The following is an 18,273-nucleotide window of genomic DNA, read 5'->3' as shown; positions in this document are numbered from 1 at the left end:
TGTGTTTAAATTTATCAAAACTGGACCCCGACATAAAGACCCTCGGTGCCATGAAACAGGCTCAACCTTCACATTGACTTGGAAAAATTTGGAAGTTATTCCTCTTTTGATCCAAAGTCAAATGTACCTAAATCATTTTTGTAAATTAAACGCATATACGTTTTTTACTTTGTAATTTTTAATTCATATCAAACTACACTACTGAATGCAGCTTCAAGACAAATGCTAACATTTCTTCATGCAAAATTAGAACATTAGCACAGTTAAAACATGGAGCAGCTGTTGGTATAATATCTCAACAATATCCGAAATTAATTAAAAAATCTGAATTAGTTTAAGCTAAACTCTAATTCAGGATGTTCATAAGAAATGTATTAATTTACTTCATGAGTCAGAAGTACATAATAAATATCAAATATCTGAAATATTACAACATGTGCTTCAATTTATATGTTTAAATTGTAAATGTTCTAAATAGACCTCTATCAGGGGAATCACAAATCCAAAATGACATCATTTTTGTAATCACTGACCTGAAGTACAGTACTGCGAAACTATAGCCACAGTGCTTACGTTTGAAATTTGTCATTTTTAAACTTCTGGGAGGACTAGGACCACCAGCAAAGTATCAAATATCAATGAAGTGAAAAGGACTGGCTTTCACCCCCTACATCTCATTAGGGGGTTGATGTGAGATGTACAACTTCATGCCCATCTGATCATTTTTGCTGAAGACACCTACTAGTTTACCGTTTATCTTAAGGGTGCATAAAATATAGCTCACAAATGGGCTACAAAAGAGGGTTTTCAGGTCTAGAGGGACAAAATAGGAGGAAACTCCAAAAATGCTTGTAGTCTTGTGGGGGTTTCTCATACAGGTAAGTCAGAAGGCGCAGGTAAAAAATAAAAAAACTGAAGTGATTTCAAAGTATTTATAAGTAACCCTTCTAAACACAATAAAATATTACATAGGACAGGTAAAAAGCATTTTCAGTTTCTCATGAACACAATAATGCACAAATGTATAGTATTAAGAGCATACCTTTTAGAGGTTATAAATCTGCATATATACAGTAGCTGCAAAAGTGCTGTCAATGATCGACTTAGAAATTAGTCTACATGTTCTAAAAAGTAAGAGTGTGCTGCTGAGCTGTTACTCTGTGCTTAGCTGATGAGAAAACCCTTTCTGCTTCAATGCTAAAACCAGGTATGCATCACTTTGTAATACTCCCAAAATACTTCACATTTGCCTTGCACAGCTTGCATACTGTATAAGTCATGTCAAGTACCTACTTCCCTTGGTGACTATAAATTTTGAAATGTGTCCAAATGCCTTTAGTGAAGAAGGGGCTGATATGAATGAAATTTTCTTCAATGTCGTCATAGTTAGCCCTACCAGAGTTTCCTGTTATATTAGTGATGACCACACAGTGCCCTCAATCACATGTATTACAAGTTGATGTACATCATCTCCAGAACAATGTGTGTGCACACACAGTGGTTACATTGTAATGTACCACAGTTTAGAAAAGAGAAAATTGGGACCATAAAATTTTAACAATCAGAAAAGATGTGTATTTAGATTTCTACATCAATTGATTTTTTTTTTCCCTGCAGGTCTGTAATCCCATGTTAAAGTCCTCAGATGTAACATTTGGTGGGTGGGAGGAGTTCAAGCAACATCTCCCTTAGTCACGTCTAATATGAGTTTAGGTATCTACTGTAACAGTTTAAAGACAAAAAATTATGGTACTTCAGAACATTTCAATTCCTGGATGTAGTACACCAAGAAAAAAGGTTGAGAACCCCTTCTCACACTGGCCTCATCTTATTTTGTGTTCTAAGTGGTAGCACCTGCTAGATAATTTTTGACATTTTTCTCCTTTTTTGTGATTCCTCTTTGTTTTTATTAGCTACATATGGGTCTATTGAGTGTGGGCTGCAGAGGGCACACCGCCCCCCCAGACCTGACACAGACAGACGTAGGACACAAGTTCAAGGCACAAACGATTTATTTTTCTTTTTTCCTCGTGGGAAACGCCTCCCCCTGTTTCCCACAAGTCTAGCACAGTCCCCAAGCACAGCACAACCCACATTTCTCCTTCTTCTCTTTCTCTTTTTTGCTCCTCCACTCTTCTGGACAGGCTTCGCCTCCCTCCACCCGACTCTGGCTCCAGGAGTAGTGGCTGTTGGTTCCTTTTTATAAGCACCAGGAAGTGCTGAAGGTGCTCATTGTGGTGTGGCAGAAGAACTGCCCATAAGGGCTCAGCAGCTGCTGTAGCACCCCCTGGTGGTGCCCACGAATCCCAAAAGGGCTATAGCCAACACCAATTCCCATGGAGCCCTGCTGGAGGCTGAGGCACCACTGCCACCTTGCTCTCCGGGAGAGGTAATGCTCCCTCCCCTGGTCCTTCCATCGCGAAGGGCCCCAGCCGTACGCCACATGACTTACAATTATAATTATTAGTAAAATAAGTTTCATTTAACCACAGCATAGTGACACAATAATAATAATAATTCATTACATTTATATAGCGCTTTTCTCAGTAGTCAAAGCGCTATCCACACAGGGAGGAACCGGGAAGCGAACCCACAATCATCCACAGTCTCCTTACTGCAAAGCAGCAGCACTACCACTGCGCCACCTGTGAGTGCTTCTACCTCACGAATGCAGCATCCTAGGTTCAAATTACTAGGTTAATATGTTTGTAGAGTGTCAAAGAAAATGTTACGAAACTTGAGGCAGGTATTGTAGTCAGTCCTCACTCTTTAAAGCAGACTTGGCTGCACTCTGTGAACCATTGATCCACTTGCTCCGGCAAGCTTTGATGTTATCAGTTTTTATTGATCAAGTCATTTAATTGTCCTTCTCAAAGACACACACTCTGACTATGCAAATAAACTCATTTCTTACAGATGCAGGGCATATCTTGTAATTAAAGGGATTCAACACCCACAGACCATAGGATCTAAGTGCAGGACCTAGCACAAACTGACTTCGGCTGCGATATAAAAACCTGTGGTTATTTTCACAAAACTGGAAATCACACATTGGTAGTGTTTGAAGTTAATTAAAACTCTTGGCATCCTCTCATCTAATTTAAGAGTAACACTTGTTTCTTCTACAGGAGTGGGGTTTTTTTTTCTTTTTTTTTTTTGTTCTCCCATTTAAACTGACCTTGTGTGAGTGTAGTCATGTGTGTGATGGACCGGGATTCTGCCTTGCACAGATACAGTCAGGATAGACTTTAGCTCCCTGTGACCCTAAACTGGATAGGATTTGAGAATGTCCATCGAGGAATTTTACTCTGTCATCAGTAAATTATGCTATGTAGTTTATGGAAGTTTGTTCACTGTGGATTGATATATTTGCTGTTACTGTATATATTGTACGTATCCTTGTAGGAGTTTGCAAGCAGCTTTCTGCAGAAATCATCATAATCGATGAGGCTTCCTCTCTCCAACAATATTACAGTGTATACTTCAATTATACTATAGCTCCAACTGATCTGTGATCATTGCCTTTCTAAAATGTCCATGAGGTCTCGTACCAACCCACTTACGTAAATGGTTTTCTTCTCTTTTTTTTTTTCCTTCTTCGTCTACCAGTATTAGTTCAAGTGGAACATTTACAAAGATCCAAAATTTTCAACCCTGCTGCTGTCATTGCTTTTCAGTCAGCTTATTTATCAATGCCACATTTCTGTAGCGGGCTACCAGGTGTCACATCAGTTAATGCTGCTGTGTCACGTCTCCAGGGGCTATTCGTTGGGATTCCTATCTTGACAATTGTTTGAGTGAGATTACACATTTTCTCAGTGTCAATGGGGTTTTTCTTTGGGTACTCCAGTTTTTTTCTCATATCTTAAAGATGTACATACTAAATTAACTGTAAGTGTGTTCGAGTGTACCCTGCAATGGACTGGACCCAGTCCAGGACTGACCTTTGCCCTGAATCCAGTGCTGTCAAGACAGACTGTAGCTGCTATTAATAATGAATTGGGAAAAGTGGGTTTATAAAATGGATGGCTGAATGAACTCTGTTGCAGTTAAATGCATTACATGTTAATTTATTTTTAAATCTGCTGCCAGTGTGAAGAAAACAAATATAAAAGTTTATGTTCAAGTACACCTCTCTTTTTTCATTATTATGTTTGTACCTAACATGTATTTTGTACAGATTAATTAACAGTTGCTCAGACTGCAAGACTCCTGATCAGAATGTCTTGAAACTTTCAAGATGACTATTAAGATATGAACTGATAACATTCACATTTTATATTGTTGATTACACCTGTTGTTGTCCGAGATCATGCTAATAACATCATTGCACATGTGAGGACAGTGGTGAGGAGCGCGAGGATACGTTTGACTGGCTCAGTAGGTTCATGGCTGCCATCTTCCTTTATACTACAGCTTTTGTTATTATCTTGTTTAAAGTAGCTCCTCATCAGTCGCAGGACATGGAGTTATTTGAAATTCACCTCCCCTATTAGATACTTGACACAGTAGCCAGCATCTCTAATGTAAATGTGCCACAGTTTTACATATCAAGTCAAAATTTCATCCATTACCATTTCGATCTGAAGGTAGTCATAATGAAGTGATATAAGAAACTTGAGTCAATTGCAAAGCAGAAGGACTTGTGTTCTGATAGGAACAGAACAGAAAAATGCTTCTATGGATACAATAACAAATTAATGTACACATGAATTAGAAAGGGGCGGCACAGTGGCGCAGTGGTAGTGCTGCTGCCTCGCAGTAAGAAGACCTGGATTCGCTTCCTGGGTCCTCCCTGCGTGGAGTTTGGATGTTCTCCCCGTGTCTGCGTGGGTTTCCTCCCACAGTCCAAAGACATGCAGGTTAGGTGCATTGGCGACCCTAAATTGTTCCTAGTGTGTGCTTGGTGTGTGTGCCCTGCGGTGGGCTGGTGCCGTGCCCGGGGATTTGTTCCTGCTTTGCACCCTGTTGCTGGCTGGGATTGGCTCCAGCAGACCCCCCCGTGACCCTGTGTTAGGATATAGCGGGTTGGATGACGGATGGATGGATGGATGAATTAGATAGTTTATCATATAACAGTATATATACTGCATAAAGTCAGCCTGGTTAGATATAAAGGAAAGCAGAAGAGAAAATATGGAATATTAGGTAATGGTCAAGGACAGATTTTTTACCATAAAGAGAATGCGGGCATTTACTCAACATATAAATTTTAGAATTGAAAGAGATACATATACAGACTCGGGGAGTTACTTGTAGATTTAACATACTTCAAAGCTGCCCGATGCACGCTTTCATTCTTCCTTCATTGTTACTTCTTTCCATCTTACTATATCTGTTTATGAATTCTCATAATCTGGAAAAGGGTTACACGGAGCAGTTGTCTTTTCTGTCAGGACTGAATAAAAGAAAGAAACAAATCTTAGACCAATAACTGGACACAGTCCTGCACATTCACCAACACTGTGAGCTGCTACTCTGCCAGCTGTACAGTATGTGTCTGGACTGTGGGAGGCATATGGACCCTCAGGAATAAACATATTTGTATATGGAGAGAACACACCCATTCCACTCAGAAGGCAAACCACACAAGTATCAAACAGGGATTTATTTGCTGTTTTTGTGTATGTAAGCTTTTTCAATAAATACTTCTGTTTTGAAACACACTGAACTCTTGAAATTCATTAATTGTATGCAACCTATCCAAAATAAGGCACCCAAACCACCTTGTTCTGTTCATTTATCAACAAGTTGGTTTTCTCTGTAACGTCACTGATTTATTGTCCGCTATTTGGTCTGGACTCTGGAACTGTGTACAGTATACCACCATATTTAATCATAGCTTGGATACGTATTGATTTGCGTTCTTTAGTCAGAAACCGTGCGAATTTAATCCCCAACGTGCCCTAATACTGGAAACAAATGCCACCTATGCACGAGGAAGACGGTACCGCACAAACCTCTTTTATTCCTGAATTGAATTGCTGGTTGCTTCTGCATCATATCAGGCTTAAAAGATCGTTTTAGAAATATGCGTCTCAGCAATGCTATAGCTGAGGTGCAATAGGAATGGCCAGGAACGATCGATTCGCGTCTCTGATCACAATCACGACGAGCCGCAGAGTCCCAGGGTATGTGGTATTCACCTTGGCAATGATGTGAATTTCGTGTGTTATGCAACAGCAAACTAACACAAATTTGTCATTTATCTGATATGGGTTGCCTCTTGTAATCATTCACATTGCGTGCTTAGTACGTGTGTACTATTAATCTGTAGATTTAGGAATGATTTAGAATGCATGAAAATAATTGTCGGGTATTGCAGTTCAGATAGGAAGTGGTGATGGTGGTCTGCTAGAAGCTATTTGTACTGTTCTGCATGCGCCGGACGACAGAGGCACAGAGCGGAGCAGCAGTCGGTTCGCAAGCATTGACGTCAAGCCTGGTCTTTAGGAGATGTGCTGCGCTGGCTGCGTGCTCCTCAGAGCGCTGGAGGAAGGAGCGGATAAGTCGTCTCATCGGCACTACTGCCAGTCCAGCAGGCATCTTCCTAGGTGACTAACAAAGGAAAGAATAAAAGCTGCTGCTTGTATCGGGACTTAAACAAAAATTCTAAGGAAAAGGAAGAACGAGGCTTTTTTTTTTTGTTTGTTTGTTTACTCTGTTTCTCTTCCTTTCATTCGGCAAAATAAAGAGGAATGCCAGCTCTCAACATGAAATTTCAACTGCTGACTCTGATTGCCTGCGAGGTTGATTCGGAAGTGTTCACAAATGACAAGATGCAGGTACTGTACCTTAAAGGGGGTATGCTTCTTGATCTTTTTGGATGTTTGGAGATGCTAGCATTAAAGCATGCTTTTGCACTGTGCGATGGCTCTTGCGCTGCATTGGAAGAATGCCTTTTCAAGCTTGGCGCCTAGCTAAAAAGATCGTGCATGGCAACAGTATTATTTGCATTATTCTGTATTGCAGATGCGAAATATTGAAAGATCATGAGTAGCACGAGCTCTGTTATATGCAGAATATCAGCTAGTGTGGTAAATGGCAAATGATTATGCAAACAAAGGTGGGACTTTTTAAATGAAAGTTTGGATTTGTTATACTAATACATAAAAGTTAAAAACGGAAACGCCCGCTTTACCTGATAATATGTACAATCAGTGCACAGAACGGTGCTCGTTGCAATGCATGGAGCTGTGCCCCCTGCGCTATAGTGCTGGCAGTCACTGCAGGTAGATGTTTTTGCAAAGGACCACCTCTAAGGTTTAGATTCATAAAACAGAAGCAAGTTCATCGAAATGTAACCTCCATCAGTTATTTTGATTCATTAGGGAGGCCATGTCTGCTGCTAAACATATTAGCCTGGCTTTTGTATTGTGTTCCCCCTGTGATACACTGTCACCGATTTATGTCGCATTGGCGCTTGTTGTGTAGGGTTTAGCGCAATTGTGAGGAAGTGTTTAACAATGGTGTAAATCGGCGCGTGGCGAATGTTTCCAAAAATAACACATCTAGGTGTTTACCGACGCTCCTTGTTCTCATTGATTGCTTTTTTTTTCACTCCAATAAACAGTGCGATCGGCGACACCGCTGGCTCCTATCCAGCTCTTTCACTTCAGCACATTCCTGTTATGTCCGTTCTTCTGAATCCGTGTACCTGCAGTGTGCGCTCGACTGCCCGATCAGTTTGCCGATTGCTCTGCATGTGCCACTTCGGAAACCGCTAATTTGCATTGAACACTTTTCAAGTTGAATGTAGCTTACCGGGTCTGCACCAGCAATTCTGTCCTTGTTTCCAAAATGCGATCTGAACATTGCGGTGCTGCCGCTATTAAAATACATTTTACTGCCAGATACATATATTAAATAAACGAGACTGCTTCCAGTGCGTCTTGATTCTGATTGGATGTGAATTGTTTGACACCATCTATTTAGGCATGCTATACTGTCATCAACATGCACGGCTGCCATTCAGACGTTTTCCAAGCGAATATTAATCTTTTGTTTGGCTGTCCTGATGAGATGATTGTTACCTTCCTTAAGGTCAGTGATTAAAATGACATTTCATAGTGAGGCTGCCTGCTTATGTACTCTTGACAGCCACTTACGCATGATATTTGCATATACAGCACGGCATTACTCACAGTTGCATGCCTGCGATAGTGTTTTTGAAGTACAAATTGAGGGAACAATTACATTATGATATGGTTATACACCACAGGAACCTGACAGTGATATACCTGAAAGGAATTCGGTGATACCTGCAATTAGATTTAGGTTTATGGTATCTTGTTTATTGGGTGAAATTACTTGCATAAAACATGGAGATTAGTTTACTCTTCACTAAAACTATATTATATACAGTATATGTGTGTGTGTATGTATATATATTTATATATTGTGAAGTACTGTAACTGTGTGCATCTACAAACAAACAAGGGGGTTAAATGTCATTTCCTAACTGAAAAAGGAAAAAAGCTAAAGAAACAACATTTCGGCAGTTTTTATTCACCGGCCATTTTTTTAGGTACACCTGTTCAACTGCGTGTTAACGCAAATTTCTAACTGGCCAATCAAATGGCAGTAACTCAGGCATGAAGACATTGTCAAGACGACCTGCTGAAGTTTAAACTGAGCATCAGAATGGGAATGAAAGGTGACTTAAGTGACTTTAAAGGTAGCATGATCGTTGGTGCCAGACGGGCTGGACTGGCTATTTCAGAAACTGCTGAGAATGGTCCAAGAAAGGGAAAATATCCAGTGAGCAGCACTTCTTCTGGCAAAAAGCTTTGTTGATTCCAGAATTCAGAGGAGAATGGACAGGCTGTTTGGAGCTGATACAAAGGCAACAGTAACTTAAATAACTACTCATCACAACGGTGGTATGCCAACGAGCATCTTAGAACACACAACACATCAAATCTTGAAGCAGATGGGCTACAACAGCAGGAGACCACACTGGGTGCCACTCCTGTCTGCTAAGAACAGGCAACTGAGGATACAATTTACACCAGCTCACCAAAACTGGACAACAGAAGACTGTAAAAATGTTGCCTGGTCTGACGAGTCTCGATTTCTACTGCAACGTTCAGATGGTAGGATCAGAAAAAACAACATGAAAGCATGGATCCCTTCTTCCTTGTATCAATAGTTCAGGCTGGTGGTGGTGGTGTAATTGTGTGGGTGATATTTTCTTGGTACACATGTGGCCTCTTAGAACCAACTGAGCATCATTTAAATGCCAGTCTACCTGAGTGCTGTTTATGACTGCAGTGTACCCATCTTCTGATGGCTATTTCCAGCAGGATAATGTGCCATGTGACAAAGCTCACACAATCTCAAACTGGTTTCTTCAACATGTCAATGAGTTCACTGTGCTTAAATGGCTTCCACAGTGACCAGATCTCAATCCAATACAGCTCTTTTGGGAGTAAGTTGAATGAGAGATTCGCGTCATGGAAATGCAATGACAAAGCTGCAGCAACTGCATGAAGCTATCATGTCAATATGGACCACAATCCCTGAGGAATGTTTCCAGCACCTTGTTGAATCCATGCCACGAAGAATTACAACAGTTCTAAAGGCAAAAGGAGGTCCAATCTAGTACTAGCAAGTTGTACCTAATAAAGTGGCCGGTGAGTGTAGCCTTCCTTCATCAGGTGTGTAACTGAAAAGGAAACAGCAGATAATATGTATACAGGAGGGGAAGGAGATAAAGCTAGAGGAGGTGTGAGAAGATGAAAGAAGAGATTGAAAAGTTAATCGGTCATTCAGACATGGAGAAATACTTAGGTTCTTCTGATTTTTATTGAAAAGTGCCTTGAAGCCTTGTGAATGAGCACAAACTGAGAAAGCAGCATGGGTATGGTCAAGGCACACTCTAAAAAATAAAGTAATTCTTCACATCGCTGCCATAAGAGAACCATTTTTGTTACTAAAAGACCCATCCACATGAAGGTTCCAGAAAGAACCTTTATTTATTTAGATTCGTAAACAGACTCCATACACTAAATAACCATGAGTAAATGGTCACAGATTTCTGAAATATTAATGGGTCATGATGTTAAAAGTATTCTTGCTGCACACCATAACACAGGCTATTTTCAGGTTTTCTTTATCTGTTAGTCTCCTGCTAGGTAGTGTAGGTTTTTTCTAAATATTAGAAAGTTTTTCAAAGCACAAAGAATCAACCTCATCTACAAAGAATGAAATGGTGCTTTGTTAAGCAACAGTTCTATGAGGAACCACACAACCCTGTAAAGAACCATAATATGTCATTAAAGAACTGTAATTTTTAAGAAAGAGTGCTGTCAAGTGTTCTTCAATAGGCTTTGTAAGGTCTTTGATCTTAATGGCTTGAATGTGCGGCCTGAAACCGTCTGCTAGCCATTTCTCTGTTTCACCTATGTAGAGATAGAACTGTAATAAGTACGATTGTTGTATCTGCTCAACCTCTTGCCAGTCTAAGGGTATCGTTGGTAACATATTTGAACGGGGCACATCGACTCCTGTTACAGTTCAAAGTGCCTGTTGGGAAAAGTGGCTCTCCTCGGTGAAGTGAGCTGCAGATGAGATGTTTGCTTAGGTTAGGTGGTCGATGGAAGGAGATCAAGTGAGGGTTATGAAAAAAAGTCTTCTTTGGAAGCATCTGTCTGCAAGATGGGGACATTTTGCTTAATAAACATGTCTGAGACAGAGGGTGTCAGGATGGAAAGGAGGGACCAGCAGGATGTGGGTTTCATTATTGCTGTTCTTCTTAGAGTGAATGTTACAAAGGCCTACTCCTGGCTTAATTGAGGGCTCAGTCCACAGTATAAGAAGGATATCCTCTATCAATGAAGAAACTCCTCATTCTGAATGTATCATTACTGAAGTCACCCTCATCACTGCAGAGGTGGCAGAGTCTAAGAAACTTTAAAAAAGGTAGGGAGTTTTTAGTTTGCCAGGGATGAAAGTAGATGTAGAAAAGGTAAGTGTGTGGGAGTGAGCTGGCTTATAATAGACCATACCTAAAAAATTAGGCATATTATTCAGGAGTTCCTGACATTTTTTAGTATAGGGTTTTTTTTTGTTTGTTTTTTTACAAGGCTCACAATGCAACAACATAATATCAAGTAATATTCCTCATCTTCGTGTATTCTGAATGTTAAAGATGTTGTAGTGCAAAAATTTAACAAAATGGTAAGTAAACAAATGAATTCCACCCAATGTTATAGCCATTGTTGATAGGGCAGTTTAATATGCTCTTCATTGTAGCCATATATAACCAAGTGATGTTAGAGTAATATAAATTACGTTTTTTCTTCAGTCTTTAACAAATTCTAAAATTTTTCATCCACTTACCAAATCCACATATCCTGAACAAAGTTGTGCCATGCAGTGGGCACCAGGCAGGAACGATCCCTGAGCCAATTAAGCCATGACAATTCAATTAACCTTTATGTCTTTGAACTGTGGAAGGAAACCCACATTGACTTGTCGAGAACATGCAAACTCCATGCACGGAGTATCTGAGGCATGAATCCTGGACCCCTTATTGATTGGCAGCAGCTCTACCACTGTGTCACCATACCGCACCACAGATTTAGCCATGTTTTTATAACTTGATAATACTAGTATGAGTGTCAAGAGTTCGAATTTGACAATAAATATATGCCTTTTTTTTAAATAAAAAGTTACACTAATTGAATTAAGTCTACTTAACTGTAATAAAGGTTGAAAACAACACTAGCAGCCATATGGGGTACTTCAGTACAAGGACTAAAGAACTCTTGGTCATTCTAACCTGACACTCAGTGTAACACAGAAATGAAAAAGTGGTGGATTGTTCAGAGGTTGACGTTTATAAAGAAGAGGTTGCCAGAAGCACCACTATGATAGCATGTAGCAGCATAAAGTCCACACATTTGATTTTCAGAGGATAAACAGAACCACGGGATTGGTTCCCTGCCTTGTGCCCTGTGTTGGCTGGGATTGGCTCCAGCAGACCCCCGTGACCCTGTGTTCGGATTCAGCGGGTTGGAAAATGGATGGATGGATGAAACAGAACCACACCAGGCAACAGTAGGGGTCATTTGCATGCCAAGATGGAAACAGAGAAGCAGCATGAAATAGATCAGTATACAGTATATATACTGAACACCCTCCCATTCCCCCGGGGCATCAGGCAGAGGTACCCTCACAGATGGTACTAAATCAGCCTAATACACTCGTAATTTATTGATGTACAGCTCTTAGTCTGCTCCCTGACACAACCAGAATGTCAGCTTATGTGCATAAAAGCAATGCATATGATGTTTCCAGGACTGAGCACTCCTCACTTCCTCAGCAATTAAAAATAATAGGATTGCATAAAAGTGAAAAAGTGCACCTTAAACTATACATTTGAGCTGTCAAAGCAATCCAGGCATGCTTGATATATTTTAAACCCTCACAAACATTTGTCACATTTTAAGCATGGAGTATATAACCATGCCCCACACAGACAAGCTAAACGTTTGTCTTCTTAGGATAACAGTAAATAACATCCCCCATCCCACATGATTTTTTAGATAAACCATGCAGTATTTCTGTCATAAATTAGCTAAAATATTGGAAGGGCATGTGCCAAATGATATGAATCGGGGTAACTTAAATAGACTGTGGAAGAAATAAGAGAAAAGATTAAATTCATACTATTTCTAGTACAATAAAAAGCAGTGCGGGTATGACCATTAGTAAAAACATTATAATTTAGGATAAGAAAGATCCAATAAGCAGGTTCAATAACATTGCATTATTCTAACTCATGATGGTAGTTAAGAAAATGATATGTCATATAGTATATACATACTTGTACATTTTTATTTCTTTTTTTTAATCATGAGAAAGTGAAAAAAAAGACACAAGCTTCTTATTTTGAAATTTTGGTATCCTATGATTTATCTAGAGTCACAACCATGTTGATATACATCTAGTCATTTTCATACCTTTACAGTTATATAATGATCCACTTCAACTCTGGTCCTTTGAACCAATTTGGCTTTTCCATCACAACGGTAAATTTTTACTCCATTAAGCTAGAACAATTGTCCCCCCCCCTTAATTCTATATTTCTTTCATATGTTCATGATTTCTGTATAGAATTAAGGAAAAATAAAGTAGCTAAAGAATATGTAAATGTTGCCATTGTATACTGAAGGTGTATTTCTTATTACCATTGACTGTTCCTCATCACGGCTGAGATATGGCACGCAGGTTTAGCATTGCCACCTTCACAGAGAGAAATTCATCCTTGAGCACGCTGGTTTTCACACGTATGAATGATACACAAAAAAGAATAATTGTGAACCTCACTGTTATTAGATAATATAAAAATAGTAGGCAGTATGCTGCACATTTAAGTGCACCTTTAACAAAATAAATGACCACCTAGGGAGAGAAGAAAGATTTCATGTAATTATTTGACAAAATTTTGCTCCTAGAGTAACGTGAACTTTTTATTACAAAATGTGCCTTGTGTTATGTAGAGTGATGGTTACTTATATTTAATTTGATCCCAGATATCAATAAATCTTCACCTCACTGAATTTAGGAAAATAAATGCTTTTGAGGTGCAGCACTGAAAGTAAATGGGTGACATTTTCATACGTGACTGCACAGGCAGGATTCCATTCATCCTCAAGTCCTTTTAGTGCAACCTGGGGATGCTGAAGAATCCGAGTTGAATTTACAAGCAACTGAAGCAAGGTGGGTATCTACTGTGAAAGATACACCCATCCTTTGTTTTGGGAGAAAACCCAGTGGAGGGTAAGAGCAAACTCCTCACAGAAAGGACTTGTACCTAAAGTTATTTTTGTTTTAAAAACTTTCTTTAATGTGAAAAAGACAGAAGCGGGGGATTATATATCAGACAACAGAGCTGACCTTGTATGGATGACCTAATTAGTGTTTTGGTTACAACTATGAAATTTTAATACCATGCTTTCAGCCCTGAAGGTTCAATGTCAGTCTGATTGCTTCTCAAGCTGCATTCATGAGATGTAATGCAGGAGGGCAGTTTAACTTCAAGCATTTTTCATATTTGTTCTGTATTACCTGAAAAAGGCAGATTATACATTATTTTGCATTTATCTGAAAGAGAAAAACATAAGACATCTTTGTGTATGGGATGAGTACCTTACCCAGTTTTCCTCTCACATTTTTCATTCTAGATTGAAATGTTCAGTCTGTGCTATGGCCCTGGGATAAAAGTCCTAATGTTGAACGGTGATTTGTGTGATTTCTGCTTCTCTGGTCTCCAATATTTTCTCTAGAGTCTTGAGGACCATTCTCCCTGTAACTTTTTGTTAATTTTGTGCCCCACTTGATCCCTGGGTGTTCTACAGTCTCTGTTTAACCTGTCTTCCAATCTCCTATTTGTCTTAATTTATAAACGACTCTAACTGTAGTTCAGCCACCTTTTTCCCTCTTGTGTATTTGTAATATCAGCTGCAGGCTCAAACTGTGTTTCCAACTCAGTAGACTGAAACAGTACTTCTAACTCAATTTTGTTTCCACAAAGGAAATGAATTTCCTTTCTACAACTCATTCCACAAGCATCAATCACCCTGCTGGCCCAAAGTGAAATTGGATCAAGTAGACTTGCCTCCTTTCAGCCTCTCTTTTTCTCTGTTTCTCATCTGAGATGCACCAGAATACCAACATCACAACTGGTGGAAATGTAGTAGGTAGTGATTTTTAAAAATGACAGTGCAAAATACTGCCACTCCAAGTGTGAAATGGCTCCAGCAAGAGCTCAACAGTGGCAGTAGTGAGATTTGGCAGTGCACAGATCAACTAATCTGTATTGTTTCTGAGCAGGTGACATTCATCTGCATGTGCTATTTAGACCATGAAAGGAAAGGAAAACAAAATTCAGGTGCCTAGAATTTTAAAAAATGACACTTGGATCTTTTGAATAACACAGAAAAAAATAATGTGGAAAGAGTAAAAAGTAAGGTTCTCTTTGGAGGTGTGTGTGTGTGTGTGTGTTGAATTGTACATCTATTTATTAATAATTAACAGAGAAGACAGTAATGCTTCACAACAGAAATCAATATGGCTTGAAGGAGTGCTGTACTTCATAGTGCAGTTGGTACCATGTTCCACAGTTTCAAACTCCGGTCACGCTTATCACTTAACTGGTGACATATGAATAAGTGGGCAAAACAAAACTATAACATCTGAATGCCAACTCAGAACAGGTGGATAAAAAGCCTTCACTCATCATCAACTCTCCAAAAGCAGCGAGTGACTCTCAACAGCAGGTAAACTGAGAAAAAACATCATTTATGTAGCATATTTTCATAGAGACGTGCAGCTGTCCGAGCTTTACAAATAACAGTACATAAAGGGAAAAAAAGTGGGTTGAACCAATATGGAGGAAAGAAAGTTGTTAAAAGTAAGTACACACTCCCAACTGTTCCTTAGGTACTGCAGACTACAAAAACCTCACATTTTGTAACAAGTGTGCTTTCCAAACCACTACAATGGTTATTATGGAATTAGACTTATTCTGGGACTGAAGATTATGAGTTAGGGAGTAGCCAAATGGGGTGAATTTGATCAAACAAAGCCACAGTTTTGAGGACATATTTGTGGAGTGTGCTCTGATATTAATCTAAGTGATAATAAGACAGTCTGATTAAAAACATTATACTAAAAACTGCACATTGTAATATCTGCATTGTTTACATTTTAAAGGATATGTTTGGTGTTGTTCCAGTCATAGTTAGTTCTTCACAATCATGGTACATTTTAATTCGACTCATGAAATTGCATGTTAAAGTGAAGTACATTTTATACACTTGAAAAAATGTTACTATGCAGCTAATGGGTACCAGGGTCCAAAAGTGAAAAAAAAGCTTTTAAACTTACCATATACATCTATTTTTCAAGCCAAAAATGTTATTGTACATTGATCAGGGACTGAGATTGTACACGTGCTGCAAAACAGGATAGCCATGTTCTTTTAAGAAGAGGAAAAAGAAAAACAGGCTTGTGAGATTCAGCCATTTTAAAAAATAAACCTTGCTGTGTGCTTTACTTCCCTGCCTGTCTTCCTCTATAGCAACCTTTCAGCCCCAGAAGTGTGGATTCACCTTGGAAAGCCATCACCAAGCACTGTTATTGACTTTATTAAATGTAGATTTCCAGATGTAAATTGCTGTCTCTGTTCTGCACACAGCTAGCCAAGAATAAATAAAACTGCCACTTAGGACTGCTCACATTCTTTTACTATAAGGAAGCTTATTTGTTATTTCACAAAGATTATTGCCTGCTGACACCTTTATCTTAATGTACACGTGTACTTCAGAGGTGCAATGAGAGAAAGATTAAGCACACATGTACTATGCATTCAAGTGACAAGAACTGAACAGACATTTACTTGTAATCAGGTTGAAGTTTACTAAGTTTGGTACGGATGTTTTAGCATAGGCAGAGTGGTAGCGCAGAGCTGACACTCCTGCCTCACAGCACCAGCTTCTACATGGATTTTGCACATTCTGATTGTAAATTTAACTGACTGATTGGTATCCATGAGTGTCAGTAGGTTTACTTGCACAAAACCCTTGTCCTCAGTTCTTTCATTACTATATCCTCAGCAAGAGACTCATCAAGCGTCCAAAAAAAAAAAAAAAAAGTGAAAATAATTGGTTTATGGCACTGCAATCTATTTCCTCGTGGTTTTGCTCTATGACACTCTCTGCCTTTTTCATTTTCTAAGTATTTGTTTTATTGTGCATGTACATGCCACAGAAAGTGCAATATGCTGGCAGCTTGGCTCTTTCAAAAAATTGAATGCTTTTATTTAGTCGGTAAGCTTTAAGGCTTGTTTTCCCACTGGGACCCAGGCACAGATTATAAAACTGAAGAGCAGGCTAGTTATTTTTTTTTAAATGTATAAAATATGCTTCATCTTACAATACAGTTTGTTTCTGGCAAATTAATATATACCATGATTGTGAAGAAATTAGTTCAACTTTAAAAATACCAACCTTATCCTTTCAAGGAAAAATGGCCAAAAAAGACATAGAGAACAATAAGATTTAAAGACCTCCTTTAGAAGAAAAAGTTGCAAACACATGAACCCTGTAGCTGCTCCTCTGATATATACAGTATTTAGATGGTCTTTTGACCCATTTCTGCTTACAAAACTGGTTGATTTAATTTGTATTTCTGGGATATCATACCAAAATATTTCAATAGGACTGTTGTTGTGGTCCAACCAGATTGCAGATTTTTTTGTGTTTAACAATGAATGCTTCCTCCTTAATGTTTCACGATTGGGATGAGGTTTTGGTGTTGGTGTGCAGTATTTTGGTTTTCCCAGTTTTGTGTCCTTTATGCACAGAATATCGTTCCAGTAATGTTTTTTTTTTTGTGGAACAGTTTGGTAGTCTTTATGAAAACTTGAGATTTTTGTTTTCTTTGTGGAGAGCAGGAGATTCCTGTGTGGCGGACATTCGTGATCACCAATCTTTTTTAGCGCTTTTCATGTCCTAAACTAATGGAGCAATACACCAAGGGCAACAGACACCTGCAGATCTTGGGGTCCTTTGTGACCCTGTTGAACATTACATGCATTGTACTTATTGTAATTTCCAGGTCACCCACTCCAGTGATACCAAATTTCCACCCAGCCTTGTAAAGATTCTTTCATAGCCCTTTATTGTTTTATAAGATTCAAAAACTCTTCTTCTGAGGTCTTCACAAATGCCATTTGATCAGGCAGTTTTGAATTTCAACAGATCCCTGTTGGGAAGAGTTAGATTTTTTATTTGTTTTTTTTTTTAGGGTATAATGCCTTAGATCCATACCCGAATTTAACTGGAATACTTGTCACCAGTTAAATAATTTATGTTTGCATTCCTGTCCTGGAATACTTAAATCTCATGTGTGTGTGCTAATTGTTTAATCAGACAATCTTTTCAGATAAGATCACATTTGTGAACCGTTAATGCAGAGATCCAGAAAACTTTTTCCTGCTAGTTGCAGTAGGAGATATGTATAAATGCAGTATGAAGCTGCCTGTTATTTCATCATGACACAGCAGCACCTGCTTAATCCACTTCAAGTTTGTTTGGGAGCCAGAGCCTATCCAGGCAGCACTATATACAAGGCAGAAAAAGGTTTTATGTAAAGAAAAAAATAATGCAAGTTTATCTTTTGCTTATTATTTTTATTATTATTATTACTGGAAGCTAAAATTCGCAAAAAAAAATCTCAGTCCCGGCACTACTCTAATACCAG

At 38.9% G+C, this 18,273-nt stretch overlaps 1 protein-coding gene across 4 annotated transcripts in view; it reads left to right on the top strand.

The window, feature by feature from the left end:
• Positions 1-18,273, top strand: part of rcan3 (regulator of calcineurin 3) — a 101,817-nt gene that overhangs the window by 27,328 nt on the left and 56,216 nt on the right. The window contains exons 1-2 of one of the 4 annotated variants that reach the window (XM_028818920.2): positions 5,994-6,131; positions 6,695-6,785. The exons of 1 other annotated variant lie outside the window; for it this stretch is intronic. In XM_028818920.2, the coding sequence (XP_028674753.1) occupies positions 6,070-6,131; positions 6,695-6,785 (153 nt within the window). In that variant the 5' untranslated portion in view covers positions 5,994-6,069. Of the gene's footprint in view, positions 1-5,993; positions 6,132-6,436; positions 6,555-6,694; positions 6,786-7,945; positions 8,044-18,273 lie in introns of those variants that run through there. 2 more of the 4 variants (XM_028818921.2, XM_051919069.1) reach the window with 2 other exon arrangements.

This window comes from Erpetoichthys calabaricus, chromosome 14, assembly GCF_900747795.2.
Source record: "Erpetoichthys calabaricus chromosome 14, fErpCal1.3, whole genome shotgun sequence".
NCBI classification, from domain to species: Eukaryota; Metazoa; Chordata; class Cladistia; order Polypteriformes; family Polypteridae; genus Erpetoichthys; species Erpetoichthys calabaricus.
This window is presented reverse-complemented; position numbering and strand designations above follow the sequence as displayed.